The sequence below is a fragment of the Lutra lutra genome, chromosome 3, assembly GCF_902655055.1.
Source record: "Lutra lutra chromosome 3, mLutLut1.2, whole genome shotgun sequence".
Taxonomy (NCBI): domain Eukaryota; kingdom Metazoa; phylum Chordata; class Mammalia; order Carnivora; family Mustelidae; genus Lutra; species Lutra lutra.
Genome location: NC_062280.1, coordinates 15,241,439 through 15,258,983, shown reverse-complemented (window position 1 = coordinate 15,258,983; position 17,545 = coordinate 15,241,439). Strand labels below are relative to the sequence as shown.

Genomic DNA, 17,545 nt, shown 5'->3' with positions numbered 1-17,545 from the left:
AATAACTTGGAATTTTACAGCTTATTTCTACAGATTTGTAGATACTCTGAGAAAATCAGACAAAATGAACATTCCAAATGTTCTAAATGAATACTACTTCTAAAACCATTAATGGATACCACTGGGCACCTGGGTGATGCAGTCAGTTAAGTGTCCCACTCTGGGTTTCAGCTCGTCATGATCTCAGGGTTGCACTGAGCGCAGAGTCTGCTTAAGTTTCTCTCTCCTTTTCCCCCTTCCCCCCAACCCAGTCCCTAAAATAAATAAATAAATAAATCTTTTTTTTTTTTTAAGAAAAGACTACTACCTTTGGAGGTTACAGACATCTGAGAGTGCATTCAAATTTAGGTGCTTCTATTTTACATTACAGTAAAGGAAAATATTTGAGCAATTCATTTTAAGAGTGAAACTTTCCTAAACATGAACAGCAGGGAGCATTTAAAAGTGAATTTAACTCATCATACTGAGTAAGGAGGCTTCTTTGATGGAAAAGAATACGGTTACCAAATAATTATCAGTTCTGTAGTTTCAGAAGGGTTAAAAGAATTGGATCATTGTTGTCATTCCCTTCCAAGCAAAAAAAAAAAAAAAATCACAAGATGTTATGGTAAGAAAAAGCAGCAAATTAACACAAAGTTTAAAAACACAGCTTGTGTTAATAATCAGTGTTAAGGGTCTATCTGGCTTACTTGGTCATTTGAGAATATTACACTTTTCAGTTGTTTTCTGGCTTTTTTGCTCTCATTACAGTAAGCATTCTTAAAAAATAAAAAATAAAAAGAGTAAGGATTCTCTAACAAACCCTAAAGACTGCCTAATATAAGGATTTGAAAAATGCTTCTTGCTACTGCTCTTTATTCATACTTTGCTAAAGTCTTACCACATCTGTATTCTTCTGGAAATTTACGGTAATGCTGTAACTTAACTTTCATTTAGAGGATATACGTTATTGGCTTCTCTTCTGCAATACCACCAACCCAATGTTATTTTTTCAGTTTCTTTGTAGCTGTTTTCGTAACATTCAAGGTAAACCTTGACATTTTCCCTGTGTAAAACACCATACTCGTTCACAAATTCCTCTCTCATACAACTATATACAGTCACATATCTTGGAAACAACATTTCACTTTATGAATTAGATTTTTTAGTCTTTGCTATAAGGAACTGTGAGCAATAAAATATAGGATTATCTATTACCAAAGACGGTACTTAAACACCACATTATCAATTCTTTAACGTTATGGACTGAATATTTATGCATCCCTCAATTCAAATGTTGGAATTCTCATGTGATGGTATTAGGAGACGGGGTCTTTAGGAGGCAATTAGGTCCTGAGGGTAGACCCCTCTAGAATGGAATTCGTGCCCTTATAAAGGAGACCTAGAAAACTCCCTCTTTTTTTCCACCATGGGGGGTACAAGAAGATGGAAGTCAGCTACCTGGAAGAGAACCCCAGACCTTGACCATGTTGGCGCCCTGATCTGACTTCCAGCCTCCAGAACTGTGAGACATAAATTTCTGTTATTTGTAAGTCACCTGTCCTATGGCACTTCACGACAGCAGCCTGAACTAAGACATTTACCAAACTAGGTTGAGATCTGTAAATGTACAAATACACAAGTGTGTGTGAGTGTGTGTGTGTATGTGTGTACACATATTTCTTTGCCACCAAAGCCTTCACACTCATATTTAAGGCAGAAACTGTTAACTTACATTTAGCTCTATTTATTTCAGTTATCCTCTTAGCTGCTGACATGATGAGTGGTAAGTCTGTGCTCCTGTTTCTTTGGTTAAATTCTTAAGAAACAATGGGAGCCAAAGAGGTTTCAGTTATTCCCTGATCGAAGTGTTCCTTTCATTAACTTGCTTCTGAAATAATATCATTAGAAAACAACTATTGCACCCTTAGGATCATTAGAAAACAGTTACTGTACTCGGAGGACTTGGCACTAGACACTGGGTGTTCCGTATTTTAATTCCTATGTTCTAACGCCCTTTCAAACTCAACCAAATACAGAACAGTGCTGCCAGATTTCCATCTCAGAAAAGCACTGTTCCCAGCATAACACTGTATAAAGACTGATAAGGTCTCTGGCTCTCATGCATTTTCTATCGCGATGTGGACATCCTCTTCACCACCCCTCACCCCCACCAAAGAGAAGACTAGGAGATTCAGAGAGATTTTTCTTTTAAATCTGAAGGTAAGGAGGCTAGGACGAAGAAGAACACGGAACTTCGAGGCATATGACCCAAGTTCAAATCCTAACGGGACATCACTTCAGCCTCAGTTTCTCATCCTACAAAATGCAGATGAAAATGATCCCATGATTATGAGAATCAAATGAGATAATACATATAAAATCATTCTTTAAACTGCATTTATGTAAAAGTAGAATCAAGTTTCTTCTGCATGACTCCAACGGAATAAGGTTTCACCAAAAGGTAGTAGCCACAGCAGACTGGTTCATGATGGAACGGGTTGTCCCCTAATATTAAAGATACACAGGCTTAGTGGCCTGTGGGCAAAAATACAGAAAAACACAGTAAGTTGATACACCATGTCCACAATAGTCAGAGAGTCTAATATTTGCTCTTATCCTCTCTGGGGAAGAAGCAAAAATAATGACTACCTGTGGTATTAAATATGTGCCAGATTAATTTTTTATGGATGCATGATGCAACTGGAAGATGACTACAGTATCTAGATTGACCTGTCCAAGCCCTAGCCTCCCCACCACGGGTTTGGTATGAGAGCTGAGTACAACAGTGTAACTGCCGAGCACAAAACAGCTTCAAAAATATCACTTCTCTTTCACGTATATATACCACTTACAGACTGTTCATGAACACTCAATTTTCATTATTTGGTATTCACAGAGCAAGGGTATCGGGTTAAATAAGAAGGAAATACCGTTCACCACAATATTATTCTTAAAAGCAAGTAATCACCAACACAATCAAAGATTCTGCTCAGAAAAATTAAGTTCTACGCTTTACACAGAAACCATGTACTGATTTAAAAAAAAAAACTGGATGACACAGCACTAGCAAACCTTGTAGTCATTCTTCTATTCATTCAACAAGTAGTATTTAACACCTATTATGTGCTAGTAGTTTGTAACTAAAGGCTTTTCCCCTGTAACTGAAAATTTTAATTGGATATATTCTACAGAATGAAAAAGAAAATCTAACCTGGATTCTGGCTATAAAAAGGTCCTCCATTCATCTGATTCTGAAGGCTTGTCTGTGAAGTTATGGAAGGAGGGCGTCTATAGGGCAATGAGCCCCCTATTGTTGGAGGAGTATGGCGAGAGGCGGGTCTGTTCATGCTATAGAACTGAACAGGATGACCTGGAAAAGGGACAGAGCATAAATTTGTCATTAAAAGATAAATTACCTCAGGCAATGAAATGCTTTTGGCACACTGCCTGAATCTTAATAAGATTATTAAAAATTACAATATTTAGTTAATTTAATTGCTATCTGTTAAACATCATGCAAGGTCAGAGTTATTGGTCAGCTAACATATCAAAGTGCAAAAGCAGGAAACTCTCTCTGTAAAATAAATAAATCCTTAAAAAAAAAAACAAGAATGACATTTGGGACAGCAAAAGAAAAAAAATGTTTCACACAGTCTTATTCAAAATAATAAGAGCAGTAAATTTAAGGTGGCAAAGCAGTCAGTTTAAAGGAAAACAAAGTATTTCAGCAATCAAGTGACATAATTCCAAATCAAACACATCTTTATTCAATCAAAAATCTCCAACACTAGATTATTTTGTCTTAAAATTAGAGCTTAAGAAATTTATAATTAAGAAAAAAGCTAAGGTAAAAAAAGGGAATCAAAATGTATCTTATTTGTAATACCATCTCTAAACCTATAATATTTATTAGCAATTTCACTCAGTTTTGCTGAGTACTTAAACAGCTAATGCCAACTAAAGACATTTTTTTCTTTATCTACCCAATTACCTAATGCAATCCAGTTCCTAAATTTTATCTTGACTCCACTTCCACTTAAAATCATTCAACTGAAGGCCTACTCTTACAGACAGATCAGACAGAGTACTGGAGCACCCTTAAGAGACCACTCCAACCAGAAAGAAAGGAGGGGAAGAGAGAAAAGGGAAGGGGAGGAGCAGAAGGCAGAGAGGAAGAACCAGGGGAGGAGAGGAGAGATAAAGGGAAGAGGAAAGAGGAGGAGAAAGTGCAGGGAGGAAGAAAGGGAGGAGGAAAGGAGAAAAGAAAAAAAAACACTTCTGGCAATTTTTTATCTTATCTATGACAGTACAAAGGGTTTACATGAGCAAAATTGGTCTTCAGGAACTCTGTAACTTTATCCAACTTGGATTCATGTGAATTCATATAAAGAATATTATAAAAGTACTCAAGATCTTCTATATCATTTAATTTTACATATGATAGCATCAAAACCTAAAAATCAATTCTGTTGTATAAAAAATCTGGAGTATTCAAGCTTTTACATAATCTACGGTCCCGTCTCTGCAACAATGATAAAAAATGTAAAAATACATAAATGACTGTTTAAAAGGTACATTTTGTCATTTGAATCACCAGATAGAATACATTATTGGCATTTTCATAATCAATCTGTAACAAACTAATACAAACCTACTATCTTCAAATTAAAAACATCTGATAATTAAACCATTATGGGTTTTTTTTTTTCCATTATGGGTTTTATATAGTTAGATCCAGTCTAAAATCACACATAAGTCCTCAGTAATTCAAAGACAAACATTAAAGACTCTCTATTCATTCCATTAATAAGGCATTTACTTTGCTTTGGGTTAAAAAAGCAAACAAAACTATAGTTTAATTAACACAGACCTAACTATCCCGCTAATGTTCTCTCTCGCTCTCTCCCTCTCAAATAAATAAATAAATAAAATATTTTAAAAAATTATTTAAAAAGTTCTAAGAAAAAAAAAAAAAACAGAACACAATCTTTGACCTTGTGTAAGGTAACAAGTTTGAAGGTATGACACTGAAAGCACAATCCATAAAAGAAATAGACTCAATCAAAATGAAGAACTCCCCTTCTAAAAGATATCATTAAGAGAATAAAAAGGTAAGTCACAAATGGAAGAAAATATTTCCAAATCGTATAACCAATAAGGACTTACATTCAGCAATAAAGGAATTTGGTAAAACAATCCAATTCAAAAGGTATGTGGAGGGGAACAAAACAAAGAGACATTTCATCAAAGAAGATGAACAGATGGCAAAGAAGCACACGAAAAGAGGTTCTACATCATTAGTCATTAGGGAAATGGAAAAATCAAAGAAACTATTATATACCTATTAGAATGGCTAAAGTTAAAAAAAAAAAAAAAAACAAAAACAAAAAAGCAAACTGACAACAGCAAGTGCTGACAAGTGCGCAGAGCAACAGAGACCACCCCCTGCGGTGGGGTAAGGCTGCTCCGGCCCTTTGGGACACAGCCCACAGCCTCTCCTAAAATCTCTCACTCGCCACACAACCCGGCAAGCCTACTCCCTAGGTGTTTACCCAAACGAACTGAAAACCGACACTCACACAAAGTCTGCGTGTGTACGCTAGTCAATTTTATTCATAATAACCCAAAATGGAAATGATCCCAATGTCCCTCCGCGGGGAAGAGCTCAACAAGCTGCGGCGCCCCCACATGACAGAACGCGAGCCGGTAATAAACGGGAGCAAAACAACGAACCGTCAAACAACCTGAATGAATCTCAAATGCGCCAGCGCCAAAAAGCCAGACCCAAAAGACCATTTGCTTCTGTTTATGTGATATTCTTACAAAGGCAAAACTTTAGAGACAAAAAACAAAACCAAAAAAGCCACATCAAAGAGCCCGCCAGGGGTAGGAGGGAGCAGGAGGAACGGACTACAAAGAACAGAGGAGATCTGCAGGTGATGGGACTATTCTACAGCTTTTTTTTTTTAAAGTCTATATGATCTTAGAGTATTTAATACATTATGCATCTCCTGTTTAGATTGTCTAGATTTTCTTCAAGCTAGGTGGGCTGCAGTTGTATCACTGTATACGTTTGTCACAAACATACACGTGAAAAAGGGTGAATTTTACTGTATGTAAATCATACCTTAAGAAGAAAAGAAAAAAGTACTTGGTAAGTTGAAGACTGTATAAAAGAGATTATACTGATATAAATTATTAAGGCATTTACACCTTTCTTTTTGTTAAGAAAAACTATACTTACCCACTCATATAACAAATGTTTATTCAGTGCAGACTACAAAGCAGTACCTATTAAATTATGATTTTATTACTCAAATGTTGACTCCTGGGTGGAAGTGATTTGTTCCTTCTGGGCCTACAACCAACTTCAAGCTGTAATTTTTACTCCACTGGTGCCGGAGCATAAGAGAATTCCCATATTTAACTAGACAGTCTGGCCTAACAGAGATGTGCGTAGATCAAAGACTAGCCCACGCTTACATTTACATGGAGAGCTTTTCTTAAAAAGTTCTATTATAGAAGCTATCCCATGAAACACCATCCAAAATCCATTTTAGCCAGAACTGTCTTTTAACACATTTAAACATCTGGTTATAGCAGCAGAGCTAAATATATATTCTATGAAGTATTTAACAAGCTGGGGCGCCTGGGTGGCTCGGTGGGTTAAGGCCGCTGCCTTCGGCTCAGGTCATGATCCCTGGGTCCTGGGATCGAGCCCCGCGTCGGGCTCTCTGCTCAGCAGGGAGCCTGCTTCCCTTCCTCTCTCTCTGCCTGCCTCTCTCTCTGCCTGCCTCTCTCTCTGCCTGCCTCTCTGCCTACTTGTGATCTCTGTCTTTCAAATAAATAAATAAAATCTTAAAAAAAAAAAAAAAAGTATTTAACAAGCTAAGATGATGTGTGTCCAAACACATACATTTTTATAATAGATGAAGAATTTGTTTGCTAATCAGCATCATTATTAACTGTGCAAATATGTTTTGTAGCAAATGAACCTTTTTCCCCTTCCCCATCAAGACAGATTTTAGGGGGCACCTGGGTGGCTCAGTCATTAAGCGTCTGCCTTCAGCTCAGGTCATGATCCCAGGGTCCTAGGATTGAGCCCCTCATCAGGCTCCCTGCTCGGTGGGAAGCCTGCTTCTCCCTCTCCCACTCCCCCTGCTTGTGTTCCCTTTCTCCCTCTCTGTCAAATAAATAAAATCTTTACCAAAAAAAAAAAAAAAAAAATTTTAGGTTGCAGTTTTAAAACACTAAAACACCATTCAACCTTAAGTAACACTTACATAAACCTGAAATTCTTAAAAAGTCCATTGTCTATATGTTTCCAGTGCTGTCTGACAGACTTACAGAAACTTCCCAACTGTTACATCAAACGTTTCCTATAAAATTGTATCTTAGAATTATTTCCATAGACTTTTCTCTAGTTAAAGACTTAATCTGTAACAGTACTTCTCACAACTTCTCAAAACTGTACAGAAGATCACTCCGTACTAAATTCACAAATCTCCAGAAAATGAAATTCAAGCAATTAAAAAAATGTGTATTTGTGTTACTCTACACATGAAAAATATATGTGAACTTTACCCTGATTTCCTCAGGAAATTCTACTCTTTGGTCACATGCCATTTTCTAGTCAGTCCATTAATCTTCAGAGTTTACACACACACACACACACACACACACACACACACAGCACAAACAAAAGTCATAAAGCCGGAGTTCCAGGAAGAAGAGCCGGATGCCTGGATGTGCCTGCCCAGGAACAAGCCATACTCACCTGTCGGGGGAGTGGAAGAAACAACAGGGGGAGTTGGAGAAGTGAAGCCATCAGCAAGGGTCTGGGACCCCCCAGCAGCAGCCTCTGGGGCGGTGGAGGAAGGGACAGTAGCAGGAACAAGAGGGGCAGGGGCGGATGCAGAAGTAGCAGGAAGGGGAGGAGGACCAGCAGAGCCAGCAGGGGCTGAGGGAAAGAGGAGTGAGAGGCAGCATTAATGAGGCAGACCTAGTAGGCAGGATTAGAAAAGGCATTAGAGAACCTAATGTTAAATATTCAGTGCTTAACACTAACCCAAGAATAGAAGGGAATGGTTAAAAAAAAAAAAAGAATGAAGCTTATATTAAAGGATTATTAGGTTTGCAGCAGATAATTCAAAATGCTCAGGGTAATGTACAGATTTTTTAATTCATTAAAAACAGCATTCTATTTTACCTGAAAGCTACTACTCTGGAAGAAAGATGTTCCCTTTATAATTTTTAGCATAGTATTTTGTAAATAGTATATAAAACTAAACATAATACATTAGGAAACAGTATTCCATTTTGACATATTCCAGACAAAAACATCTTATTAGGTTAAAAAAAAATTTTTAGAAAAACATAAATCTTTTCATCATTTTTAAAAAGATATTATCCATTTGGTATCAGTGAGTAAGTTAAATACAAAAAAATTCTATCCCTAGGTCTTCTGTGTCATGCTTTTAAAACTAAAGTTTAGCTCTGATGTCTTCACATTAAACAAGGACATTTTTATGTTCCAGGAAAAAAAAAGGGGTGGCATTTCAGAGAGTATTAAGTTCCAAAAGTGCAGTAAATTTAACTCCCAAAACTTCTTCTGTATTTGTCCACTCTGTTGTTACCAACGTGATTCGCACACTGTGTCCAAGCACGTGCAATGTCATAACACCAGCTGGCATCAAACATATAAGGTACCAGGTACCCAGGGGTACATGAAACCTCAAAGCACCAACTGAGCCACTGCACCAAAGACACAAAGCCAAATAACAGAGAAGTCTGTGAGCATAAACTCAGAAATCGCTTGGTTAAAAATAACAAATGCTTAAAGCTTTCCCAACATTTATGGAGTCCTAAAGGGGAAAAAAATCCAGATTCTGAAGAAAACCCACTGTAATTAAACCAGAAGTTGAATTCAAATTCAAAAAAGACAAAGATGAGACACCATTCATGTGTTACCTGGAAAGACACTGGGAGGAGAGGGAGTGGGAACAGCGATGGGAACCCCCACGCTCCCGCTTCCGCTGTTCTCCCGACTGCTGCTCCGACTGCTCGGGTGGCTTCCTCCACTACTCCCACTGCTGCTGAAGAAAGGAGAGCCACCGAACATGAGCATTTATATACACTAAGATGCCACCAGCATGTCCCAAAATTTTCTGAGATGAACACAGCTAAATAAAGAGGATTCAAAAAACCCTCCACTTTGTGTATTAATTCGAGCAAAGCAGAAAAACACTGAGTTCAAGCAACTTGTTCTGACCACCTTTTAATAAGCATCTATGACGGAAACGGAAATTGAGAAAGAAGGAAGGCTTCTGTAGAAATACAAGAGGTAAGTGATAGGGCTCAACACATGAAAACCGTATTAGTTTTACTCTCTGAAGAAAATTGTTTTATAATAAAAACACAGCTTTCCTGAACAGGTTGATTCTGTTTGTAATGACATCTTGATGTACCATCCTGTATTACTGTTTTGTTATGTATAGTTTTTCATCTGTAAAGTTCCACCAAAAAACAACTTGCAATTTCCCACGTCTGGTCCAAAACTTTTTTTCAGGCCAAATGTAACTATTAATTTTGTAGAGAAGTTTTTATTTTAAGATGTCTGGTTTTTTCCTGGTTTTTGTTGTTGTTGTTGTTTTGGTTTTTTGTTTGTTTGTTTTTTCCATTTCCTGACCTCAAAGCTGCATCAGAACATGAGGAGAGAGAGGTGGATTCAGATGAGGTTTGGGGCAGTAGAGTGAGGAAAAGAACTTAGTGCTTGGAAAATGAGAGAGATTTAACTGAAGGAATCTAAACAAATTATGGTACTATGACCATCACATTTGCACTGAGGTAGAGAAAATACCTGTAAGTTCGATTTCTTTGATTCACAGAAGCTGTCCTCACAGGGCTCTGCTGCGAGGGAGCCATATTACGGGTTGGGCTAGGTACGTAATCATTTGGTACCACTGGAGGACGCACTGGCTCCAGTGTGCGATAGGGGGAGTGCCGCCTACAAAAAGAAGAGCGTATGTATCGTGTGATTAGCAAATTTCGGCACAATAAATTCAGAATTGCCAGTAGTGAAATACAATTTGTATTCAGAGACAGGAAAATGTTTTAACATAACCCCGCTACCGATTTCAGTCTTGAGTATCACTTCTCTGCCATGAGGGTTCTGATGACTATTGCTGTTCTTCAGTCCCAAACCTCATTTCCCTGAACTGATGCAATTTTGTTTGCTCATTCTCAGAGAGCACAAAGATTCTCCCACCAAGTTAAGTCAGTGCTTCCCAAACTCTCTTCTCCCTTTTTTTTTGGCGGGGGGAGGAAGAGTTCAAATTATTTTAGTACCATGTCAAAGTTTCCCAACTGCACTGCATGAATGCACTAATTATCTTCCTCACCCCTCTCTCCCTAACCAAAGATACTCAAAGATCAGATAAATCAATCCATAACTGGGCTCCACAACCCCCGCACTGAAGATCAATAACAACTACAACAAGTTACTTCCCTTTCTATATAGTAAATACACAGAAACTAAACTATATCCATACACAGAAATACACCAAGTTAATCTCATCTCCTTCCGTTCTCACCTCACCTCCTCCTATTTTCACCTTGCTCTCTGTTACCTCTTATCTTCCTCAGAGGTCAACATTTTAAAAGGAGAGAAAAAGAAAAGACCATCTAAATCTTTCTACCTTATTTGGACTGTAAAGCACAAAAAGGCCTGGATTTTATTAAAACATTCCCTTCTTCTTCTCAAAATTTCCTTTAAAAGGAAGAGAATGAGGAAAGTAAGCAAAGCAGTCTGATCGGAAATAGGATGCACCATGGCACATTAGTGATTACTAAGTTGGTTCCCATCCCTAAGTTTCTGAATTCTTTATGACAATGAAAAATACTCAACTGACATGAAACAGCATTTTGCAGTAAGATTCTGGTTTCTAAAAGAATCAAAACTGGAATTTCAAGATGTGAAAATTAAAAAGCTTTCTTTTCCTGAAATGATGTCGCTCGCTCATAAAATTCTCAATAATTCACTCCCCGCAAAGTCCCAGGGTTCCTTTAAATACAGCTCTCCTGGGCTACTCAAGTTATGGTTCATTGATTTTTGATTCATTATGGTTCACTGATCACTTTGCACTCATCCTGTTCACTCCAGCCTGTTCACTCCTCAAAATCTTGCATAATTACATGTATACATTAGTAATTAAATATAAGTAAAGGGCAATAAATGAGATACTGGGTCCAAGGAAGAAAAAAGGAATGTCAGGAACTTGGATTTAAAATACTAAAAAGTGGGGTGCCTGGGTGGCTCAGTGGGTTAAAGCCTCTGCTTTCAGCTCAGATCATGATCCCAGGGTCCTGGGATCGAGCCCCGCATCGGGCTCTCTGCTCCGCAGGGAGCCTGCTTCCTCCTCTCTCTCTCTGCCTGCCTCTCTGCCTACTTGTGATCTCTGTCTGTCAAATGAAATGAATAAAATCTTTAAAAAATAAAATAAATAAAATAAAATAAAATACTAAAAAGTTTAGGCATCTCTGAAATTATAATTTAAAAAAAAACAAAAAAAAAAAACCTAAGACAGGAAACTGATTATTTCCAAACAACTGATTTCTAGACAATTTTCCCAGACAATAAAAATGTTCTGTTTCAATGGAAGAAAAAACCTTTGCTGACTGAGAACAATACAGTGAAGGCAATGATAAAAAACAAAGTAAAAAATTAGGGGCAAAAGAACAAAATATGATGGCTAGGCAAAGACTATGCAAAAAAGCCAGGTTGTGACTATCAACTGGCTTGTGGTGTTCAGCAACTCTGGTCTCCAAGATCCTGCAGAACCCTTGCTAATACACAAGGGAAACAAATTCTGGTATATGAATAAATCTCCAAAATTTGAGAGCAACACGAAGTTTTATTTTACTAGAGATGACAGTGGGTTACCCTGCGAACAATCTTGACTTAAAACCTAACAAAATCTGAAAAAGAAAAAAAACAAACAAAAAAAAAACACCTAACAAAAGCTATTAGGCACTACAAATGATAAAAATGTAGACGTTCCATAGGAAAATAAATACTTCCTCTTCATCTCTCTACTCTTGCCTCTTCACAATTACACCCTATCATCTCATCAACATTCTACCCTGAAGTTTAAATCTTATTTGATCTACTAATTTTCTCTCTAATCTTAAGCAGAATTTGTTTTGCTGATCCCAAATAAAATGATCTTATTTCTAGCTGGAATTCATTTTTATTCTTTTATTTCCCACTGTCCTAACTGTAACTCCTCTTCCAGAATTATCCTCCTTTACATTTTAACTCATCTTTGTACTGTCCTGACCCATGGTGCTTAATTAGGTTTTCTGTCATTTTCTTTCTCTTTTTTTTCTTTCTTTTTTTTTTTTTTTTTTTTTTGGTGAGGGGGCCAAAAACAACATCTCCAATTAAAAAAATTTTAAGAATATATCATAAAGCCAATGGTTGTCAAAGCATTTTGTCTTTGTCTTATACATTTTTTAAAAATCCAATTTGTGGTATAATGACTCTGAAAAGTTGATAGAGGACAAATATTACCCCCTTTTACAGATGAAAAAACTGAATTGCAAAGAGGCTGACTACGCAAGACAGAAGAGCAGGAGCAGAGCTGGACCAGTCTTAGTCATCCGGCTTCTGGGATATATTATGTCCATCTGATCACAAATCTCCATAATAAAATTTTTTTAAGATTGATTTATTTAAGTAATCGCTATACCCATCGTGGGGCTGGAAATCCCAACCCTGAGATCAAGAGCTGCATGCTCTTCTGCTGGAGCTAGCCAGGCACGCCAGTAAATCAAATTTTTATACTATGATGCTACAGAAGAAAAATGTTAGAAGCTTTTACATTAATTGGCCATTTCTGCCCGAAGTTAAATCCAGAGCTCACTTCTGCTGGACTAAATTAAGCTTGATATTCTCATATCAACACAAGATATACGGAATTTTGTAAATCCACATGGTGTTTTTCACAAGAACAGTCTAACTATTCTTTTGTGAAATGAATATGAAACAACTCTAAAATGTCTCAGAAATTAGAGTGCAATTTATAATAAACCATGAACTTGGGCTAGGATTTTACCTCAAATTCAAAATTCAGTAGAAAAATAACTTTTAAACAAAATCTTTTTAAAGTATAAACATGCTTCCCAGAAAAAGGGAAAGTTACACACAAAAAAGTTAATGTTAGGAAGAAAATGTTCTTGTTTCAAATATTAAAAAATAGTTTAAATATATGTAGTGTTTGGTTTTCAACAACACTACATGAAATGGTTTTCAATTATTATTTAGTTACATACTTACCCAAGTGTCCCCTTCCCTGACATGGGGGGACTGGGGGGTTTCTGAGTTGGAGGTGTCGTACGCGGCAGCCCACCCATCTTCATATTCTGGGTACTCACCTAAAAAAATTTTGAGGAACAATCAAAACTTGTACGTAGTGAAACAAAGTGTCACTTGTGGGAAATAACGTTATGCTATTTAACAAAGGAGGGTAAGGTTTAAAGAGGAAAAAAAAAAATTAGAGGCCATGCATTTCATATGCAATTTCTACTCTACTATTATTCTACAGTTGTACTCAAAGGACTCTTCCTAACATGAGATTTTCAAATGATTGTAAACTTATATGCAAAGACTGTATTTGCCATTAGGCCATCACACCAACAGATCACTGGTTAGATTACTCGATACTATATTTAATTGAAATTCAATAGGATAACTATAAGAACTTTAGTTCTAATAAAGAGAAACTCAAAAATGATGGCTTTAAATAACTCTTTTTAGATAGCAAGTATATTATTAAAAAAATACATGTTTCCCAATAAAATATGCACTACAGTTTTGATCCCTTGTAACTAGAGAATATAAAATAATTAAAAGGTATAATATGCTGAAAAAATTTTCAGTTTTTAAAATAGTGGATCAGCCTTACAATTCAGATTTCTTTAATTGGTTCTCTTATGAAGGAATCACCCACCTGAAAACTGCCCAAAGTTAAGGCACGCTCCTAAACCTCTGAACTAGAAAGTTAGGGCTGAGATATCTCATTCAATTATAAGCAATACAGGGGTCACAGACAATGCCCTAGTTCCACTGGGAATTAGACCCACTCAGATCCAAAATAAAGATTCTGGGAAAGATGTAACAGAGTCCTAAGTCAGAGCTGGGCCATGACTCCTCACTATTCTATATCTAACTGAAAATGCAAGGGTAGGAGACTAGTGTCATCTGGGAACAACTGATGCCACCGAAGAAGTAGATCAGCACTTACACCCAAAGCTCTAGAAATCGGCATGTCTTAAAGCGGTAATAGAAGTCATTCACAAATACAGTCTCAACCTGTTTGAAATTACCAATGGGTCAGAGTAAGTGTTCAACAGATAGATTCATACCTGACCCTATTTCAAGCCCCTAATATTCTGGATAGCCAAATACTTAAAAAAAAAAAATCTTTTCTAATAAGAATACGTCTGGAGTATTCAAGTTATACTTATAAAATGAAACTGTAAGATACTCCACCACTGAAATCAGGATACATTTATAATTGTATTTCAAAATATAAATTTTAAAACTCATAATTGTATGCAGAGTACTAAGGCTATCAAAATTAATTCTGACTTAAATGCAATTTGTAAAACTCCTAAAAGACTAGTTGTTATCTGAATAGACAAGAAATAATGTATCAAGAAACAAACTCTTCAAATGAATAGCCCAGTGAACAAGTTGTGTGTGATGTTAAAACAATCTTTAATGACAAATGATACCTTTGAGATGTCAATATTTTTAACGTGAAACATTCATCTATAATCCTTTTGTTACTTTTAAACAAATACAAACAAACCGGTTATTAAGTAAGAATAAAGATTAACTTATCCTTGTTCTTCCCCTCATTAATAAGCAGAGGGTATACTAATCATATCTTAAAATGAAAATGCCAGAAAATTTTTGAAAAAAATCAGTCCACATTTGGGGAAAATTTTAGGAGTAATATGACAAAAAACCAGTAGCTTTTCAAACTGTAATCTTCATTTATGATACCAGAAGATTTTTTATAGTATAACCAAAGTCCTTTAAGCTCAACCTTAAACAACATAAAACCCAAAGTTACTTTAAGTGACGAGGGAGAAGTAGGTGAGCCACACTAAACTACATCAATTTGCTAGAAACGGGAAGGAAAAGGAGCAGGGACAGAAAAAGTAAAAGAGAATTTTATTCTATACATGGAATAGCTAAAATACTTGAAAACAGCTTTCCAACTTTGATTCAAGGTTTTGGTATCTAAAGTGTTTTTATTTAAATTGCAGTATCTTCTAATCAATTAAAAAATATAAAATAAACATTCTATAGTTAAAATCTGATGGACAGTTCCATAAACAAAACTTGACACATTTTATGATCTGTAGGGTCATCAAATGACTGTATCTGCTTGGTTAATGGGGTTTGGATACCTAACTTAAATCACTGAAGAGACAAAAAAGGCCCTGCCGAGTGTCCAAAAAACTGTAATTTTATACGTCACTGATACTGTACTCTTATATTAAGCTAAAAGAATTTTTCAATATTTCTTCAAGGTGGTCTTCCTTTGTGGAAAATGCTCCCATGCTAAGTAAAACAATGGCTCTGCTCTGCAGAATATAAACACGGGGGGCACCTAGGTGGCACAGGTGGTTGAGCACCCACTCCTGATTTCAGCTCAGGTCATGACCTCTCAGGGTTGTGGGCCTGTGGGACTCTGTGCTCATTGGGGAGTCTGCTTCTCTCTCCCCCCACCCGTCCCTTTCCCTCTGTTCCCACTCGCACTTGTGCTCTCTCTCAAATAAAGAAAGAAAGAAATCTTTAAAGAAATATAAATGCTGCTGCAATCTAATGTAAGGAGAAGGGGACCGAACAGGAGTAACGGCCGGATAAAACTTAATTTATCACAGGTGGGCTCTGTGTTGTAATTTTAAAAAGTATATTTCAAAAATAAAATCATTTGATAAAAATTTACTGGAGAGCGATCACGGTTCTAAACACTATTCTGAGGGAAGTTTGTGGGGAGACAACATCTCACAAGCAGCAAAACACAGACTAAATTGTGTGTATGGTGAAGGGGACCTCCAGGGAGAGAGATCAAAAGACAGAGACAAAGAAAGAGAACAGACCATCAACTCGGGACAAAGAAAGCAAAGCAAAACTGTACCCACTTTATAACAGCAATTCCACATGAAACTTTAAAACAAATTGTAAACATAAACAGAACTATCGCTTGGCATATAAACATGTAGTTAATGGTCCTGAAGCATGGGGATTGCTCATTATACTTTTCAAGTTTTATTTGGGAATCAGAATGCAGTTTGGTGGCTGACTTCAACAATTACTCAATTACGTGGGTATTTTTTAATTCCATAAAGGAGAAAGTCATCACTGAAAGCTAAGTAAAGCAGGTATTAAGTACAAGGAGGAAGAGTAGGAAACATCCCCCTTTTTTTTCCTACAAAAAAAAAAAAAAAAAACCTCAAAGCAGAAGAAATATTTCATTCAAGTGATGAGGCTCTAATACTTTGCAACTGGACTGTGACTAAGGAATGCAGATAAAACTGGAGGGAGAGAAGAAGTTCTTTATGTTCAAAGAATGGTCCTCTTTCCCAGGCTTTGGAGAGCTCTACAATTAGCAACAAGCATCAGGTCCATTCTCATGCCTTAATATTTTTTCTATAATGCTCCTACCTTTCCTGCTCTATGCCTTTTTGGGACATTCAGTATCTCCTTGAATCTTGATACGTCATAATATAATGTTCACTATAAACCGCAGCGCTCTCCGGGACCCTGAGCACTTCAGTGTTTTTGTCAAGCGGGCTCGCCAGTATCTCTAGTGCACAAAGGACATCACTTCTGCTATGAAGAAATCCCCCCTCACATACGTCCTGCTGTGACAGAATAGCGGCAGACTCAGTCTAAAATGATATCTGAAGTACATCCCTCATTTATCAAGCACTTACCACCTACCAGACTACGAGGGACAAGGGTAAGGAATATGAAAACTAAGGGGGACATTTGGCGCTGGGGGCAGGGGAGGTGGAATGGGACACAAAGGCCCATAAAATGATGCCTCTGCTTTTAAGGATTTTAAAGTACTTTGGAATAAAATAGGACTCCTATGTTTTAAACAAAAAGGAATGTCTATAAATTATCTAGAAATCTCTAAAAAAGAAATATCAATATGAGAAGGAAAAACTACAGAAAGGTTCAGAGAAAAGTCTAAGCTGGACTGTTTAAAAAAAAAAAAAGCAGGTTTTAAATACACACAGAGGGGGTGCCTGGGTGGCTCAGTGGGTTAAGCCTTCGCTTTCGACTCAGGTCATGATTTCAGGATCCTGGGATCGAGTCCCGCATCGGGCTCTCTGCTCAGCAGGGAGCCTGCTTCCCCTCTCTCTGCCTGCCTCTCTGCCTACTTGTGATCTCTCTCTCTCTCTGTCAAATAAATAAAATCTTTAAATAAATACATAAGAAAATAAATATACAGAGAGAAGAGGAGTACTACAGATAGCT

The 17,545-nt window shown here is 37.0% G+C and overlaps 1 protein-coding gene across 28 annotated transcripts in view; it reads right to left on the bottom strand.

The window, feature by feature from the left end:
• Nucleotides 1-17,545, bottom strand: part of ABI2 (abl interactor 2) — a 127,791-nt gene that overhangs the window by 18,466 nt on the left and 91,780 nt on the right. For 6 of the 28 annotated variants that reach the window (XM_047720825.1, XM_047720827.1, XM_047720809.1 and 3 more), the window contains 4 exons: nt 13,319-13,416; nt 9,842-9,988; nt 8,953-9,074; nt 3,194-3,352 (listed from right to left, as the gene is read on the bottom strand). In XM_047720825.1, coding sequence (XP_047576781.1) covers nt 3,194-3,352; nt 8,953-9,074; nt 9,842-9,988; nt 13,319-13,416 — 526 coding nt within the window. Of the gene's footprint in view, nt 1-3,193; nt 3,353-7,759; nt 7,943-8,952; nt 9,078-9,841; nt 9,989-13,318; nt 13,417-17,545 lie in introns of all 28 variants that reach the window. The other 22 variants (XM_047720824.1, XM_047720826.1, XM_047720808.1 and 19 more) reach the window with 5 other exon arrangements.